General features: G+C 30.3%; 1 protein-coding gene across 1 annotated transcript; it reads left to right on the forward strand.

Moving 5' to 3' along the window:
* The first annotated feature begins 1,066 nt into the window (after window positions 1-1,066).
* Window positions 1,067-3,952, forward strand: LOC141670586 (serine carboxypeptidase-like 40). The gene is made up of 8 exons (XM_074476520.1): window positions 1,067-1,436; window positions 1,581-1,688; window positions 1,818-2,092; window positions 2,198-2,455; window positions 2,763-2,878; window positions 3,008-3,103; window positions 3,240-3,345; window positions 3,482-3,952. Exons 1-8 carry the CDS (start codon window positions 1,067-1,069, stop codon window positions 3,650-3,652), a joined length of 1,500 nt encoding a protein of 499 aa, XP_074332621.1. The 3' UTR covers window positions 3,653-3,952.
* The last annotated feature ends 14,600 nt before the right edge of the window (window positions 3,953-18,552 follow it).

Consider the following 18,552-nt stretch of genomic DNA (forward strand, 5'->3'; position numbering starts at 1 on the left):
GAATGGTACGTGGGCACGTGACGATGACAGCTATCAACAACCAACATACCAGACAAGCACGGCGCGTGTCAGAAGGCCGTTAGGACACCCTGAAGGTGGTCCTCCCCTGGACATGTGTAAGCAATCCACCCAAGCCAGGCGTCCTCCGTCCCCAAGAACCAACGGCCCTGATCTAGAGGTAACAACCCCTAAACCCTAGCTTTGGGCTATATATACCCCCAAAGATGAAGGGTTTAGGGGTTAGAAAAACATTCACACTTTGACACACTCACTCTCTCACATCCATATACACACACATCAACCTTTCTATTACATACATACATCTTCATTTTCTCCAAAACTCCATTCTTATTCTTACACCGGAGGCGCCGTGGGAGCCAAACCCCCCTTCCGGTGTTGTTTTGCAGATACCCAACCAGCAGTCACACCTCGTTTATACCCAGAAGGTCCAGGAACGGCGTCGGACGGAGCCGCCCGCTCATCGGAGTTACCACTCCTACTTTAGAATTTGGTTCCCATGAAATTACTGATTTGATGATTTATAAGCATGCTATTTTTACCTTACGGTGATACTCATTGTTCTAAAATCTGCTTAATAAGGATATTTTTCTAAATTCATATGATAACATGTGTAGCTGCAAATTAGTTATACATGGCAAAAATGATTGCTTGTATGAGTTATATCCGTGCCAGTATACAAAAGGTAGAACCTAATATACCATATTACATTGTGTTTTAGCTTGCTTTTCTCTTTCTGGTTAATGAAATAATTGATTAAATCTCTGCTACTTTATGTTTACATATAACAACTGGAAACTGCTTTAATTAGTAGTTCAACTAGTGTTACAAACTGATTAGAAAAAACCGGTAAATGTAGGATTAATCCTCTCTAGAGTACTGCAAAAGATTGCCATTTTCTGCTACAAGTTCTCAGCATGCAATCATGTATAATAAAAGTAAATCCCATGGATTTATGCGTGTAATCTCAACCTCGTACGTCTAGCTAAACCAATACATGTGACTATATAATCGTGTAATCTTTTTCCCTCAATAAATCATTCAAGAAATGGCGAAAAACTGTTTATTAGTCACCGCACTGCTTCTGTTCTTGTCTCTTTATCTTTCACTAGTTCACGGCCACAGGAAAAACCAGATTGAAGCACTAAAAAAATTGTTAAGAAATAGCAAATCCTCGCATATTGACAGGACCAACTTTAAGCCATATTTGTATATCAAAGATGTTAAATCTATTTCTAGTGTTGATGAGAAACAGAAGGACGTGATTGAATATTTGCCCGGACAGCCACCAGTTGAGTTTGTTCAGTATGGAGGATATGTTACGGTTGATCAATCTGCAGGTCGAGCTTTTTATTATTATTTTGTTGAAGCTGAAAAAGATAAGGAGTCTTTGCCTCTTCTTCTTTGGCTTAATGGGGGTAAATTATTGTTGATTCTATGACTTGCTGTAATTTTTCTCCATGTGTTGATCTTTTTAATGAAGATTGATGATGTTTTTTTTGCCATTCTTCCAAATTTGTGATGTTTTGATTCAAAATAAGGTATTTACTCAAATTTTGCAGGCCCTGGTTGTTCTTCACTGGGCTATGGAGCAATGCAGGAGGTCGGACCATTCAGAGTGTATAGCGATGGCAAAACCCTATACAAGAATGTCTTTGCATGGAATCATGGTTCATATTCAACTCTGTTCTAAATTATATTCTCTCTTATACGTATGTATATAACACTTTATACTTTATGAAATTCATCTTAGCATTTTACTTTTCTAACAATTTGTCAATCCATGGTTTTGAGTGTAGCCGCAAATGTTCTGTTTTTGGAATCACCAGCTGGTGTAGGATTTTCGTATTCGAATACATCATCGGACCATTTAAAGTATGGAGACAAGAGTACAGCTAAAGACAATTATGCTTTCTTGCTGAATTGGCTAGAAAGATTTCCAGAGTACAAAAACAGAGACTTTTACATCTCCGGGGAAAGCTATGCAGGCCATTATGTACCAGAGCTTGCTCATACTATTCTCTATCATAACAAAAATACCAACAACACTCATATTAATCTCAAGGGAATCATTGTAAGCTTCTTTCAATTTCGATCTCCTATCATGTACCTGTGTATGTGCACACTCATATAATTTAAGTATATAACTTCATGCATGTATTTTAATAAAACTTTGCAGATTGGGAATGCAGTACTCAATGAGGAGACGGATAGCAAGGGGGCATACGATTACTTAGAAAGTCATGCTCTCATTTCGGATAAAACTTTGACTCAAGTACATAAATACTGCGACTTCTCTCCAACGGCTACTTTGAGTCCTGATTGTGACACTGCAATGGGTGTATGTAATGACGAGCTTTCTGATATTGATCCGTACAATATTTATGCTCCTGTTTGTACGGATGACAGGCTTACCGCGAGGCCTAAAAAGATTTCGGTAACATGATCAGTCTTTCTCATGCTTCTTCTCCTCTTGAATTTGGTTCTTATGCTTCATAAACTCGTGTGTTCAACACTCTTGAGGCTAGCTAGATGATCAAAAACATATGATTGAACAGCAATTTGTTTCAAAATGCATACACAGATGGTACTTCAAAAATTCATATGAACGCAATCATGATCAGTTTATCTCCCAATTAAACTAATGCACTGCAATTACAAAAAATAAACATAGGCAAATAATTAAGCACACATTAGGATAATCTAAATATGAACTCAGCCAAGATAATGTATATTCGCTGCAGTATGAGATCGATCCATGCAATGATGATTATACATACGCTTATTTAAATCGACCTGAAGTTCAAGAGGCTCTCCATGCCAATGTCACAAAACTTGGTTATGACTGGGAACCATGCAGGTTTATATTGTTTAACTATCTTTTCTCGCAAGTACACTATTACAACTTACACGCATACATAAATCAAGATTGATCACCCACAAGAATTAGTCAGTCTCCTAATTGTTTAATTACTTCACGTAATGGCAGTGGTACTGTTCAGAATCTTTGGTCGGACAGACCATTTACAGTTATAGACCTCCTTGAAGAATTCATGGCTAATAGTCTTCGAGTATGGATTTACAGGTATCTAACAAAATAACATGAACACATGTAATTTGTCACGCATTAAACTTGTCCCTGAGTCGATTTGAAATATATTATTTTACAATTTTTTGCATATAAACGTACTCTCAGCATCTGCGTTTGTTTGTAAATACAGTGGCGACGTAGATAGTGTAGTACCAGTTACCTCCACCAAGTATTCACTCAATGCAATGAATCTCCAAGTTAAAACTTTTTGGCGTCCCTGGCTTGTCCATCAGCAGGTAATTATCGTGTTTCTTTAATTATCAGTTTTCTCTGATTCATTTTAGCTATTTGAGATGAAGGTTTAATTCAGATGACAAGTATATCTGTTTAATCTCGCATTTATTAACTAAAATCTGGTTTAAATTGCAACAGGTTGGAGGGTACACAGAAGTGTACCAAGGGAACTTGACATTTGCAACAGTTAGAGGAGCAGGGCATGAAGTGCCAAGCTATCAGCCAAGAAGAGCTCTTGCGCTTATAAGCCACTTCCTTAATGGAACCCCTCTGCCTTATAAACCACCACCAGAACAAACCTACCATTGATTTACTTACTATAATATTCTGGAGGTCTCTTTAGTATCGTTACTGAGAGAGTGACAACATTGTGACTCGAGGCCATTAAGAAATTATGCAATAATCCTCGGACAGTATATGTATTCAAATAGTATCATTTCTTCTCTGCTGAAACTTTTGGCAAAGTGTTACCACGATTCTATACCATGCAGCTCTTAATCCGCATTTGGCACTTAGCATGCCAGTAATTCAGCTCAAACCATTCTCACTAGAATGTAATCGGGAACAATTGTCAACTTTGTGACTCCGATTCTCCGAAGCACTATTATGAAAATAAGTTGCATTCCATGGTCTCACACAATTAAAGGGTAAAATGGCTATTTCATACTACATAGTAAGCTTGTAACGACTTACCAAGTTAAAAAAAATTTCCGTTACATGATAAATTAATTTAAAACTTACAAATTCATCATTATTGTTCGTTCCTTAAAATCCTTAAATAAAATATGTTGTGGCATACTCTCAAGTTTATCTTAATTTTTAGTTAGGTCATTAACTTCATCTCGATTTTTAATTAGGTCATCAACTAAATTTGATTTTACAATATATTAAATTTAAAATTGAACATACTCATTTATTTCATATACTTAAAAAAATATCACAATTTTCAGTTTAATTAGTTTTTCTCCGAATAATTACACTACACTTTAATTAAATTTAAATTTCCATAATCATTTAATTTATACTTTGTTTTTTTTAATATTTTCCTTAATGTTACACTTTAATTAAATTTAAATTTATACGTACCATTTCAATACATATACTTATAATCGATACAAGTGAACAAATATTTAGATTTCACGTTTTTCCTAATAATTTCGTTTCCTCCATTAATAGTGTTGATATTTTCCGTGTGATTAAAATATAAATAAATTTAGAATTGATAAAATGTTATATAAGTTTGGACGGTACAATAAACGAACGTCCAATAATATGTTAATAAATTCATAAAGTAAAAAACATTTAAAATATATTATTTTTCAATTCAATTTTTTTGATAGTAATAATTGATACCAATAATTTTGAAAATTATGTTTTTGAACGATTACAATTTAAAAAGTCATATCAGTTTTTAAAAATAATTATTTCGTTTGTTATATTTTCAATATTCATTTTTTCCCGTAAATGACCTAATCGAAATTAACACATAATTCAGTGATGATTTTGAAAATTTAAAAATGATATAATATAATTTAATGTGGTCTCGTTAAAGGTCAACACATTTTTAGTGACAGTGTCAATATTCTAAACTTAGTGTTGTAATTACAAGTTAATTATAATTTTATGATGCGAATGAGAGATTTTTAAACTCGATCACTCACTTGCAAGTTACTAGTAATTACAGGGACGAAATAATCATTTTACCCCAAAATTAAATTATGTTTGGTCGATTGTCAAAAGCATATTTTACAGCCCTAAATTAAGAGTAGAATCGTATAGCATTCATTTTTAGCTTGTTTAATATTGGTCAAACTCGAATATTCATCTGAGGCGAAATTTTTAAGTATGGCTTATTAAGAAAAAACGCTGTTTGCCAAACTCTCACAATGTTGTAAAAGTTAAATTATAATTTAATTTCCAGATTATTAAAATGATATTTACATTCCATTTGTTTATAAATTGAACCAAATTCCTTTGTATTCTTATTTAAATATTCTTATTTAATTAGTTTAAAAGTTGAACTAAATCGGTGTCTATTTTCCAAAACATGAACTAGATCACTGTCTATTTTTTCAAACCAAACACCCGATGAGTGTCAGGGTGGTCTTGGTTTTATAGTCCCAATGCAAAAAAAATTGGGACCCTTCTACCAAATATAAAATCAAAATTATATAAAAAAACTTAATTTTAAGTGTTCTCAGGACTTTAAACAAATATAAGCATAATAACCGGTTATTTTCTATATTTTTTTTTACATCACATAATTATCTTGTTTTCTTATTGATAAATATTGTATAACGTCTAAAATATATCAAATACAAGTCGAGTATCTATTAATGTTTATGACTTTCATGTAAAACATTAATAATGGTCATAACATTTTTAATATATCTCATTAATCATAATACATATTTTCTTATTTGTATCGTGTAATTTGTATTTATTAAATGAATATAAAGAGGTATGTGTAAAAGGAAAAGATTGAAGTTAATCCATCAAATATTGTCAATATATTTATAAAAAGAAACTAAAAATTAACATATATGTATGTTGCAGAGTCGAGTAAATTTTTTAAGTTTTGGTCAAATAAAGCCGGAGTAATGAGATATTTTATTGCTAAAGTCATTACTAATTTACAATTTCCTTGTTTAATTTAAAAGGATTAGTAATTCATAATTAAAGTGGTCAAGACATGCAATCGTAATATTCAACAAAGTAGAATTTACATTACAATTAATATAAGTTAATTTTTAAGAAAAATGTTATTTTTTTAATTCAACGTTAATATTAATTTAATTTAATTGCTAATGTCTTTATTCATTAACTAAAGTTGATATCGGCTGTGTACTTAACTTTTAATCCTCTCTATTATACAAAGTTAATTTTATACACTTTTAGATAATTATCAATTCATAAATTAAAATTGACGTAATCTATTTAGATTTTAACACATTAAAAAAACTTAAATTTAACTCTCACAATGTTGTAAAAGTTAAATTATAATTTAATTTCCAGATTTTTAAAATGATATTTACATTCCATTTGTTTATAAATTGAACCAAATTCCTTTGTATTCTTATTTAAATATTCTTATTTAACTGGTTTAAAAGTTGAACTAAATGGGTGTCTATTTTTCAAACCATGAACTAGATCACTGTCTATTTTTTCAAACCAAACACCCGGTGAGTGTCAGGGCGGTCTTGGTTTTTATAGTCCCAATGCGAAAAAAATAGGAGCCTTCTACCGAATATAAAATCAAAATTATATAAAAAAACTTACTCCATCTGTCCCTCCCATTTGTTTACACTTTCCTTTTTGGGATGTCCCTTCCAATTGTTTACATTTCAAAATTTTTCAAAAATAGTAAAGTTTTTATAATTTTTAAATTAACTACCTCCACTACTTTCATCCACTATACCCATTTTATACATATAATATTAATCGGTCCCACTACTTTACTCATTTTTTCAACTTTTCTCCACTACTTTATTATTTTTCTTAAATTTCGCGCCCCACCCAAATGTAAACATTTGAGAGGGACGGAGGGAGTAATTTTTATGTGTACTCAGGGTTTAAACAAGTATATTCAATACATTTGTTACAACAATCAATAACATACTAAAAAAAGATTATATAATATATTAAAAGAAAGATTATAGTGAAATATGAGCTATATATGCTCTTAATATTTTAATATAAAACTAGCATAATAACCCGTACGAGCCACGAGTCATTTTCTATATTTTTTTATATATCATATAATTATATTAGTAAAATTCTTGATTGTTTTCTTATTGATAAATATTGTATAACGTCTAAAACATATCAAATACAAGTTGAGTATCTATCAATGTGTATGACTTTCATATAAAACATTAATAATGGTCATAACATTTTTAATATATCTCATTAATCATAATATATATTTTCTTGTTTGTATAGTGTAATTTATATTACTAAATGAATACAAAGAGGTATGTGTAAAAGGAAAAGATTGAAGTTAATCTATCAAATATTGTCAATATGTTTATAAAAAGAAACTAAAAATTAACATATATGTATATTGCTGAGTCGAGTAAATTTTTTGAGTTTTGCTCAAATAAACCCGGACTAATGAGATATTTTATTACTAAAGTCATTACTAATTTGCAATTTCCTTGTTTAATTTAAAATGATTAGTAATGCATAATTAAAGTGGTCAAGACCTGCAATCGTAATATTCAACAAAGTAGAATTTACACTACAATTAATATAAGTTAATTTTTTAAGAAAAATGTTATTTTTTAAATCAACGTTAATGTTGATTTAATTTCATTGCTAATATCTTTATTTATTAACTAAAGTTGATCTCGACTGTGTACTTAACTTTTAATCATCTCTATTATACAAAGTTAATTTTATGCGATGTTAGATAATTGTCAATTCATAACTTAAAATTGACATAATCTATTTAGTTTTTAACACATTAAAAAAATTAAATTTAATTGATGATTCTTATTTTCAGAACATAAAAAACTTTTGTTATTTTCTTCTAGTATATATATCAATAACTCTGAAATAAAGTCCGCAAGAGTTGGCTCGGTTGCTTAAACAGGGGATAACTATCTTCTTGGTCACACGTTCGAATTTTAGTGGGTGGAGTATTTATGATTATACCTCCCGAGCCAGAGTGTATCGCTTAAATGCGGTTTATCTTAGTTTATGTGGTTTGTAGGCTATTCCGTGAGACCGTGAGGTTTACCCTTTGCGCACCCGAAGGGTAGCGGTTGTGGGTTCCCGACGATAAAAAAAATAACTCTGAAATACATCATTAAAATTGAATCTTTTAATATCGGTAAAGATAAAGTCACATGTGGGTGTATGTATGTAAATTATTATTTATTATATTTTCGAGTAAATTATGTTGGTTTCGTTTATTTTTATGCTAGATATCTTGGTCATGTATATATCTAATTGTTATTCAGTAAATTACTCAAATAACATGTATTTATGATTATTCAAAAATTATAATTATATAATAAATAAATATAATTATTTATATATCGTAGTCATAGTAGCACTGACAATCAGACAATATTTGTTTTTACTCAACAGAGCATCAGTCATGGATGTGGCATAAAAATAATTCATATATCATAAAGACTAACTACTGATATTCAGAAGTTTTTTCTTCAAAAATCTGAAGATAAATTTGTACTAGTATCATCATTCAAATCATTTTGAAATTTCTTTCATTTATGATTCTAATATTTCTTTTTATTGTAACTTGATAACATTGTATTATTTTTCTAAAATTAAATATTTTCAATTTGAATTTTTTTTAAATGTTAGTTGAACTTGTTAATTCTTTCAAAATATCGACTAATATTAATTTTATGTATTTGGATAGCATAACATGGATTAAATCAAATAGTTAATACAATATAATTTTGACCTTTCTTCAAATAATTTAAAATCGATGTACAATATTTTTCAACACTAAATATATTTTTTAAAAATTTATTATTGCTAATTTTAAATATATTTTTTCAAAATATTAAATTCTATAATTTTTCAAGTTTCTTATATTTATATATATATACATATATATATATATATATATATATATATATATATCTGTGTGTGTGAGAGAGAGAGAGTTAAATTCTATTGATTCCTTATTTTTAGTTGAGTACAGGAGTCCATACATGTTTTGAAAGTAAAATAGTATAAGTTTTTTTTTGTAAAACGTATTATAATGTGAATCATGTTCTACAAATATCATTGTTTTAATAAATATCTTGCAAATCTCATACATTTGACAAGTTGAACATTGCAGAACATATGATTTTATAGAACATGATCAGTTTGAAGAACATACGTATTCACGTCGTAGAATACGTAAATATTCAACTTGTTGAACATTAATGATATAACACCATAACACACGTTTATATCATGTAGTTTATTATTTTAGTTTTTAAATTATTAGAAACATAAAACCTGAACCATTAGATTGGATTGTAATATAAAGTTAAGATTTTGGACTCCAGAACTCCACAAAAAATAGGGACTTTATGTATATGATTACTTGAATAATATAAAATTTAAGATTTGTCTCACAAATATTTGAATATAAATATATCTTTAATTAAATAATGCAATAAATAAACTATTTTTTTATGAAGAAGTGTTAAATATCTTACCATTTTTCAAATAACATGTTAATGAAAACTATTAATTTTACTTTATAGTTGTAGTTTAATTTTTTCTAAAGAGAATGAAAAAAATAGGACTTTAGGAGCATCTCTTTATAAATACACCATTATTGAATAATATTTTAAACCTAATTTTTTTAAAGTGAAGCATTAATAAATAAATCGATTTAGTATGTCTTCGTAATTTTAACAGAGCTTGTGACATCTCATGTCAAATTTTGAATAAATTTAAATATTGGGTCAAGTTCCAGATGTAATAATGTAAAACCAGTCAGTTAGTAATTTTGATACATAATATCAATTGACTTGATCGTATAAAGACCTCAAAAATATTAATTTTTATTAATATAAGATATTATAAAATGTATTCTTATTGGTAAGATATTCTCGTCAAGCTCGTAATTTAAATTTATTAAAACTAGATAGTGATGATGTATTTTTGGCTGGGTCATGTAGTTAAATTTCGAGTATTTTTTCAAGGGTAAAATTTTGATTTTGAAACTAGTAATTTTGATACATATTATTACTTGACTTGATTCTATAAATACCTCAAACATATTGATTTTTACCAACATAAGATATCACAAAACTTTTCTTTGTTGTTAAGATTTTCTAGTCGAACTCGTAATTTAAATTAAACCTAGGTAGTGACGTAGTATTTACGGGCAGGTCATTTAGTCAAATTTCGAGTATTTTTTGAAAAATGGGTCAAATTCTAATTTTGAATTCGAAATAAATCGAAATACGCTAATTATAACTTATCTAAATATGTAGTATATATATATATATTATTTATATAAGTATATCTCTTTTCATCATATGAAAAAATTAATTATATGTACAATTTATTTTTTATTAAAAATATATATTAAAAATGTATGAGACATACTTTTCAAATTAAAAATTGTTTAATAAATAAGGGAATGATCCGTTTATGTACTATGCTTAACTTTATATCTCAAATTCAGTTGTTCAAAACTAACTCTACAAACATTTTAGTAATCATGTTTAAAGTTAAATAAATTATCCCTATTTACGACACTTATATATTATGTGTGTGATAAAAAAACTTAAGTAACAATGTGGTGTAGTAGTTAGGTGATGTGCTTGTGAATGTAAAGACCCATGTTCAATTCCTCCCAACAACCTCTTTTATATAAATTTAAAGTACAAGGGTAAATTAGTCATTTCAATGAGATTTTTTAATTTCATGAATATTATCACTATGTTCTCTTATTATATATAGAAGAGATTCTATATGAGACTTTTTAATCTCATGAATATTATCACCATGTTCTCTTATTATATATAGAAGAGATTCTAGAAAGTGTGTTACTCTAACAACTTGAAATATTAAGTCAATTAAGATGATATCTCACTCTCACAAGCCCCTTGCCTCTCTAATGGTGTCTAATCGTACTAAACTCATTCATCACATTCTCCGCTATATTAAGAACATCTCCAACCCATTACAATATTTTTGGTGTAATTTTTATATCAAAATAATATAAAAATTGAACTATTCTCAAATTCAGCTTCAACCCATAAACACTAAATTTTGTACAAAAATAAGGTTAAAAGTAATAAAGTGATAGGATACAAATAAAATAAATTTGTTTTATTAAAGGAGTACAAGGACAACATGAGAAGATACAAAAACTCTAAAAATTTAGTGTGACACCAAATTTGGTGTAAATTTTGGTATTATAACAAAATAATTTAGAGTTGGTTTGGAGAGGATTTTTACACCAAAATGATATAAAAGTAAATATTTAGAGTTGGGTTGGAAATGGTTCAAAAGCACATATAATGATGATCTTCGTCTCACTTCCGGGATGTCTCTGAAATTGAAGGCACTTTATAATGTTGATTACTTGATTGTCCAATCACACGATGCTCTACTACGGGGTATTGTACCTTCCTAGGTGCCAACATAATCTTGCAAAAAAAACATATAGTTTCAACTCTGCTAATTTATTCACCACGTCCCTTCCAAAGGCTGCTCTCGTCTTCTTTCGCAATAAACGGGGCCTCTGTCCCTGACCTAGTTTGTGCTAGGGTATTAAACATACATGAATGAGCTCTTGAAAAAAATAAGGATATTACAAATATTATGGAGCGATAAAACAGGAAATTAACATCTCATTCCAAATATATAACAAGAACAAGGAATATGAATGGTATTGAGTAACATCATGAATGGCACGATCTTATACAACTTGTAATTTCGTTCAATTAGGAATAATTGATATCGTTGTAATCTTTAGAAAATATAAGCAGGGTATATCTTCTACTTGTATATATACTGATGGGAGGTTATTATGTGTCAAGGTTTTTACATCCATAATAGTAATATATCTAATTTGACTGAAATTTACATACATATAATATATAAAAAATTCAGAAAATGTATTATGATAAAAAAATCCACTTTAATATGTACTTTCTAGTTTTTAAAAAATAAATCAGAGGATATTTCGTAATTTTAGGTCAAAAATGACTAATTTGACCCGTGGAGTGAAATATAGACAAGTAATTATGGACGGGAGTAGCATTAAAAGGAAAAATAAAAATTACTTAACAAGGTATGTCAACTTAAATGTACAAAAATCAAAAGTTATAATTAAGAAATTATTAAAAATGAAGTTTGAACTATACATATGTGATATCTATATATTCTTAAAGTGTACTCCTTAATTTACCCATTTTCCAAATGGGTACCCATATCCCATATTAAGTATAAAATTGCTAGATCCATGGATATATCCACAAAATTTACCCAACGAGTAAATAAATTTACCCAAGACCCATATTAAGTATAAAATCTATATATCCATGGATATATCCATATAAGTTTACCCATTTTTTTACCCATCAAAACACTGAACATGGATTTTTTTTGAATTTTAAAATTTAAACATCTTATCTAAAGAAAGATTTGCATGATTTTCTCACTTCTGTTACAACACTAATTCAATGATAATTATTGGTTTCCTTATTCTCTCTCATTCTTTGCAAGCATGACCTAATTTTTTCATTTCCTACTTCAGTTTGAACGAATCGTTGGTTAGTATATCTAAACTGTTCCTCCAATTTTATTAGTTAATCAGTGAGTCTCATCTTATGAATTTAGTTGATTTATATTTTTTCTACAGCCAGTTCATTTGATGGGTTGGTTTCGTATGTAAAGTTTTGAGGATAATAGCTCAAGATTTTTGTCCTATTTTTTTCATAAAATTCTTGATGAAGATTTGATGTGTATTATGTTCGTCATACAAGTTTACAGAATATGTTGTTCATCTATTAAAACCAGGTTCATGATTTACTGAATATATCCGGATGGATTCTCGAGGAACAAGTACATCAGGTATTCATCTCATTTGTCAGTTTACTTATAATAACATCATTTTGCAGATATCTGATTTGATCATAATTTTCTTATAGGTTCAAAATGATGTGTTTGTGGACGCAATGTTGAAAATGTGTTTAAAAATTCATCAGAACCAGAGAATCAAGGTAGTGTACACCTTCATTCCATTTCTGATTCATTTATTGAAAGTGATAATAATGTTCATGTATTAATTCAGTTGTCAAACGTCGTACGTGTGGGAAGAATATGGACAAGAATCTCACAAATTCAGCAAACATATATGATACACGTATGCTTTCTCTAAAGAATTTCAGATTGGTTGATGTGTATATACGTTTGATAGACCATGTTATGTAACATACCATGTATCTTCTCCGACCGAGCATATGATTAATGATAATGTACATTGTTATACATATATTTGATGTTCTTATGTTAATAAAACAGGTCATTCTGTAAGAACTCCGTTATCAATTATTGATCAAAGCGTGACACCAGAACAGGGTATTGTTCTCATTGTTTATCCGCCTGATTGTTTTTATACATGGATTGATAAATATGTCTTGAAGTTTCTATTAACATTCAGGAATAAGACAGCTTTCGAAAGGTGTGTTTCATAGCAGAGTTGCTGCAAATCTGGAAAGCAATAGAATGATATCAGATTACATCAATGGTATCATTCTTCATCCATTCTGATTGTTATTATATAGATTTTGTAATGATGTCTTCAATTTGCATATATGTGTCGTGTTGCTGTTAATAATAAAATAGGTCATTCAGTAACAACTCTGCAATCAATGATTGATCAAAGCGTGACACCAGAACAAAGTATTTGTATCATTGTTTATCCGTCTGATTCTTTTAATACGTGCATTTATAATTGTGAATTGAATTTTCTATTAACTCAGGAATAAGATAGTTTTCAAAAGGTGTTTTTCATAGCGGACTTGCAGCAAATCTGGAAAGCAATAGAATGACATCAGAGTACAATAATGGTATCATTCTTTATCCATTCTAATTGGTATTATACATTTTTTCCAATTTTATCTTCGATCATTTATTATATCTGTTGTGTTGCTGTTAATATTTTAAGCCTAATATATTGTTAAGATCATCAATAGGTAAAATAAGGATGGATTTTAGCCATTACTACTGATTAACAACTTCATGCAGATACTATTTCATCTTAGTTTACACGTTTAAAGCAGCAGCCACAAAGTATTATAAAGAGTCCTCTTTCAATATTTGATGAAAATATATCTCCTAATATTTCAGCGCCTCACAACCAGGTTAATTTTAAAATAGTTTGATCAACATCTTATTCCAGCCTATTAGGAGATGTTGATCATGTTTCATGTTTCTATTTATTTTCCATCTTCTATGTAGTGCGAAAAGTAAGAATTCGTTCAAAGAATTTGAACAAACAAGATCTCGGTGTTTTTCGTAACACCTTAGCAGATGGAGAAAGCAATAGAATGACACTAAAGCACAATAATGGTATCATTCTTACTCCATTCTGAGATGTATCATACCTTTTTATAATTGTTCCATCAATTTTCCTATATCGATTGTGTTTCAGTTAATAATATAGGTCATCCAATGAGAACTCCTCTATCAAGATCTGATGAACGTGTGCCGCCTAATATATCGTTAAGATCGTCGAGAGGTAAAATTTAGTTGGATTTATTTCACGATTACTATTTTTAACATCTATTAGGCCAGAATTTATAGCGGAGACATGCTTCAGGTAGTATTTCATCTCAGAATTCACGGTTAACACAGCAGACGCAAAGTGTTCTACAGACCTCTCTTGCAGAAAATCTTAAAAGCCACATAATTTGTTCAGAAGAACCTAATGGTATAATTCTTGATATATCTCATTTTTCTGATACATCTGTAATTAAATTGCTTTTGAAATTGTGGATTTTGTGGGAATAGTTGCAGCAATGAACAATAGATCTATGATGCAGCCTGTTGCGGTAAAAAAATCACAATCGTGTCTGCCGATTCCTCTATCAAGATTTGATCAAAATATATCTCCTAATATTCCATCAAATTCAAAATCAGGTTAATTTTCATTACTTTCATTAACTTCTTATTTCAGTTTATGTATGAGTGTTTATCAGCGCAGATGCTAAAATATGTTTCCCATCTTCTATGTAGTGCATAAAATTAGGATTTGTCCAAATAATTTCAACAAAGAAAATCTCTGTGTATTTCGTAGCACCTTACCAGATTTGAGAAAAATATCCGGACAATGTCTTCATCGCCTAATATTCAGTTTTTTCTGCAACTAATCCACAGTCATCAAGTAATTTTTTAAACAATGAAATGCAATTCCGGATGTATCAGTTGATTACAAAATTATGTCAAATTCTAAAAATTTCAGTATGCTGTTAAATATTTTTTTAGGAATGTATTCCTCTTCTCAGACTGGTGAACAAAGTACAAATCAATTTATACGCATAATATCGCCAAACGTTCCTGTCAAAGGTATCAAATTTTGCAGCTTATTCCTGAATTACAAAACTCTGAAGGATTATTTAAACAATGTGTCATGTTTAATACTCTGCATCTACTAATGTATATTATGCAGAACATAATAGTAAAAATGCAGAAATTCAGAATATTAACAGCAGTGGAAACAGTTCTCTCATATTCTCAATTTCTGAATCCTGTGTGACAACCGTTCATAAACAAAAAGGTGTCAAAAAGAAAATTGTTGCTAACAGTGAAGAAGAACAGAATCCTAAAAAAACGTTTTGTGGAAAACTATCACCAGGTCCTTCGTCGTTCAATACAGCAAATGTAAAGAGTACATTTAAAAAAGGTGAAAGTTTTAGGCAAAAAAATTAATGAATGAGTTCAACGATGTTGATGACAATGTTACAATCGACAGTGATATAACATGTAGAGGTATTAATTATTTGTTTTCAAATAATGTGTTTAATTCTGCAGGACATTAATAATTATTTTACTGTCTGAAGCATCACCTACTTTTGCTCAATGATGATTTTTAAAAATTTGCATTTTTTTTGACAGACATGGCAAGTAATATTGAGGATATTGATGAAGAATATTTGAGCAATAATCAATCTATGTGGGAAGAATACTTGGATCTTGGAGCCCCTGATAAAATCCGTTCGAAGTGTGATGCTGTCATGTGGAATCACGAAAAAAACAATAAGAGTTCTCCTAATAAGCCACCAACATTTTCTCTTTGTTGTAAAAATGGTCAAGTCGTGCTGGATAAGGAGAAACAGCCTCTTAAACCTCTGGCTACTCTCCTTACTGGTGGTGTTCATTTTAAGCATTTCAAACAAAACATAAGGTTTTACAATTGCATGTTTGCCATGAGCTCTACTGGAGGAAAGATTGACCATTCAATAAACAGAGGTGGTGCGCCATATGCTTTAAGGTCCAAGGTGTTAATTACCACAATATAAGAAGTCTGGTCTCAACTGACGATAACACTCCAAAGTTTTGTCAGCTTTATATCTATGACACAGAGGACGAAATCAACAACAGGATCAATGCAGTTAATGGTTGCCGGGATGCTGTTAATGAAGAAATTGTACAATCTTTGTTGCATATGTTGGATGAGCATAACAGGTTGGTTAAAGGTTTTCGTATGGCTCGCGAAAGGGTTAGGCAAAATGCAGTATATGAGTTTAAATTGGTTCTGATTTTATCGAGTTCAGCAAGTGGCCGACCAAATCACATTGCTCCATCAAATGAGGTAGCAGGATTGATTGTTACTTCTCCTTATGCAAAAGGCTGTCGAGATACTGTCATTGATTCTAGAGTTGTCGGATTACAGAGGATTTTTGAGACCGATCCACATTTCATGCAACTTCAATATCCATTACTTTTCCCTCACGGAGATATTGGATATTACCGTGAGATCCCCTTAAATAGACTTGTGAAGCATTCTAAGAGAGACGTAGAAGTTACCGAATCTGAAGATCCTGACGAAAAAGGTGCTAGAAAGTATATTACAATGAGAGAGTTTTATAATTATAAACTAATGATACGTCTTTCAGAAGGTACAAATTTGATATTTAACAGAAGTATAATTTCTCATTCAGCTATTCAACTTTGTGATAATTAGTTTATATTCGATGAATTTATACCTTTTACTGTAACAGGTTTGACACCACATCTTGGAGGTCGTTTATGGCAGCAATATGTTCTGGATGCTTTCACCGCAATTGAGCAGTACATATTGGACTGGATTAGAGACCATCAAACAACTATAAGATCTGATCTCTACCATAATATCATAGATGCAATGCAAAAGGGAGATAGAAATCCATCCAATATTGGTAAAGCAATCATTCTTCCCGCTCCATTCACCGGAAGTAAGCGCTATATGACTCAGTATTTTAAAGACTCATTAGCAATATGTCGAACTTTAGGATATCCTTCATTGTTCCTTACAATGACCACTAATACAAAATGGCCCGAAATTCAGCGCATTTTAAAACATATTCATGGTGTTGATGTTGCTGATGCACCCGATGTTGTAGCCAGAGTCGTTAAAATGAAGGTTGATCAACTTATGGATATGATTAAAAAGAACAATTATTTTGGCAGATGTATAGGAGGTATCATTTTAGCTAAGTTTTTTTGATCTCATTTTATTATTCCTAAATTGTTCTATCAAAATGCACTTTTAGTATATATTTTCCCTGGTACTAACCGTTTTTCTACAATATTTCCATAGTGATGCATGTAATTGAATTCCAGAAGCGTGGATTGCCTCACGCTCATATATTAATTTGATTGCACCCCGACGATAGACCTAAAACAACTGTGACAACTGAAATTCCCGATCCAGAAATTGATCCAGTTGGATATAATGTCGTGAACAATTATATGATCCACGGACCATGTGGTCCTGATTATACTAAATCTCCATGCATGGTCAAAGGCAACTGTATAAAACATTTTCCTAAGCGGTATTTTCATTAACATCCTTAAATTATAAATACTTTACTTTGTTAATACCTCCAGTTTTATTACCAAATTTTTTACAATTTTAAAAATGTTTTGTTACAGGTATAATTCTCATACATTTTTTGATGAGTGTGGATTCCCCATATATAAAAGGAGGACTGGAATTACCATTAACAAGAAGGGGGTCAATCTTGATAATCTCTTTGTTGTCCCATTCAATCGTGATCTTTTGGTGCATTTTCAATATCACATGAATCTGCAGATTTGCAATAATTCAAGATCGTTAATGTACCATTTCAAATACTGTCTAAAGGGTCATGACACGGCAACAATATGTTTGAGAAAAACACGTATAGGTACTTCTGCAACAATCCCAAAAAAAGCACCAAAAGGTTCGATTGATGAGGTAAAACATTATTTGGATGAGAGATATATTTGCGCGTCGGAAGCATCTTGGAGGATATTTGCTTTTGACATTCATTCCCGTTGGCCATCGATAGAGAGGTTACCGATACATTTACCAGGCGAGAAGTATATTTCGTTTAAGGCTGAAGATGTCTTGGAGGATGTTTGCGACAAGGAAATATAAAAAAAAACCAAGTTAGAAGCATGGTTTGATGCAAATCAGACATTCCCAAATGCAAGGAATTATAGTTATTCTGAATTTCCAAATAAATTTACTT

The sequence above is a fragment of the Apium graveolens genome, chromosome 7 (assembly GCF_009905375.1).
Source record: "Apium graveolens cultivar Ventura chromosome 7, ASM990537v1, whole genome shotgun sequence".
In the NCBI taxonomy this organism is placed as follows: Eukaryota; Viridiplantae; Streptophyta; class Magnoliopsida; order Apiales; family Apiaceae; genus Apium; species Apium graveolens.

What these genes read in the sequence shown, in the direction of transcription:
- LOC141670586 (XM_074476520.1), top strand. Translation starts at nt 1,067, where the DNA reads ATGGCGAAAAACTGTTTATTAGTCACCGCACTGCTTCTGTTCTTGTCT. An exon ending in TTAATCTCAAGGGAATCATT is followed by an intron (nt 2,093 to 2,197) that starts GTAAGCTTCTTT and finishes AAAACTTTGCAG; the next exon opens with ATTGGGAATGCAGTACTCAA. An exon ending in CGAGGCCTAAAAAGATTTCG is followed by an intron (nt 2,456 to 2,762) that starts GTAACATGATCA and finishes TATTCGCTGCAG; the next exon opens with TATGAGATCGATCCATGCAA.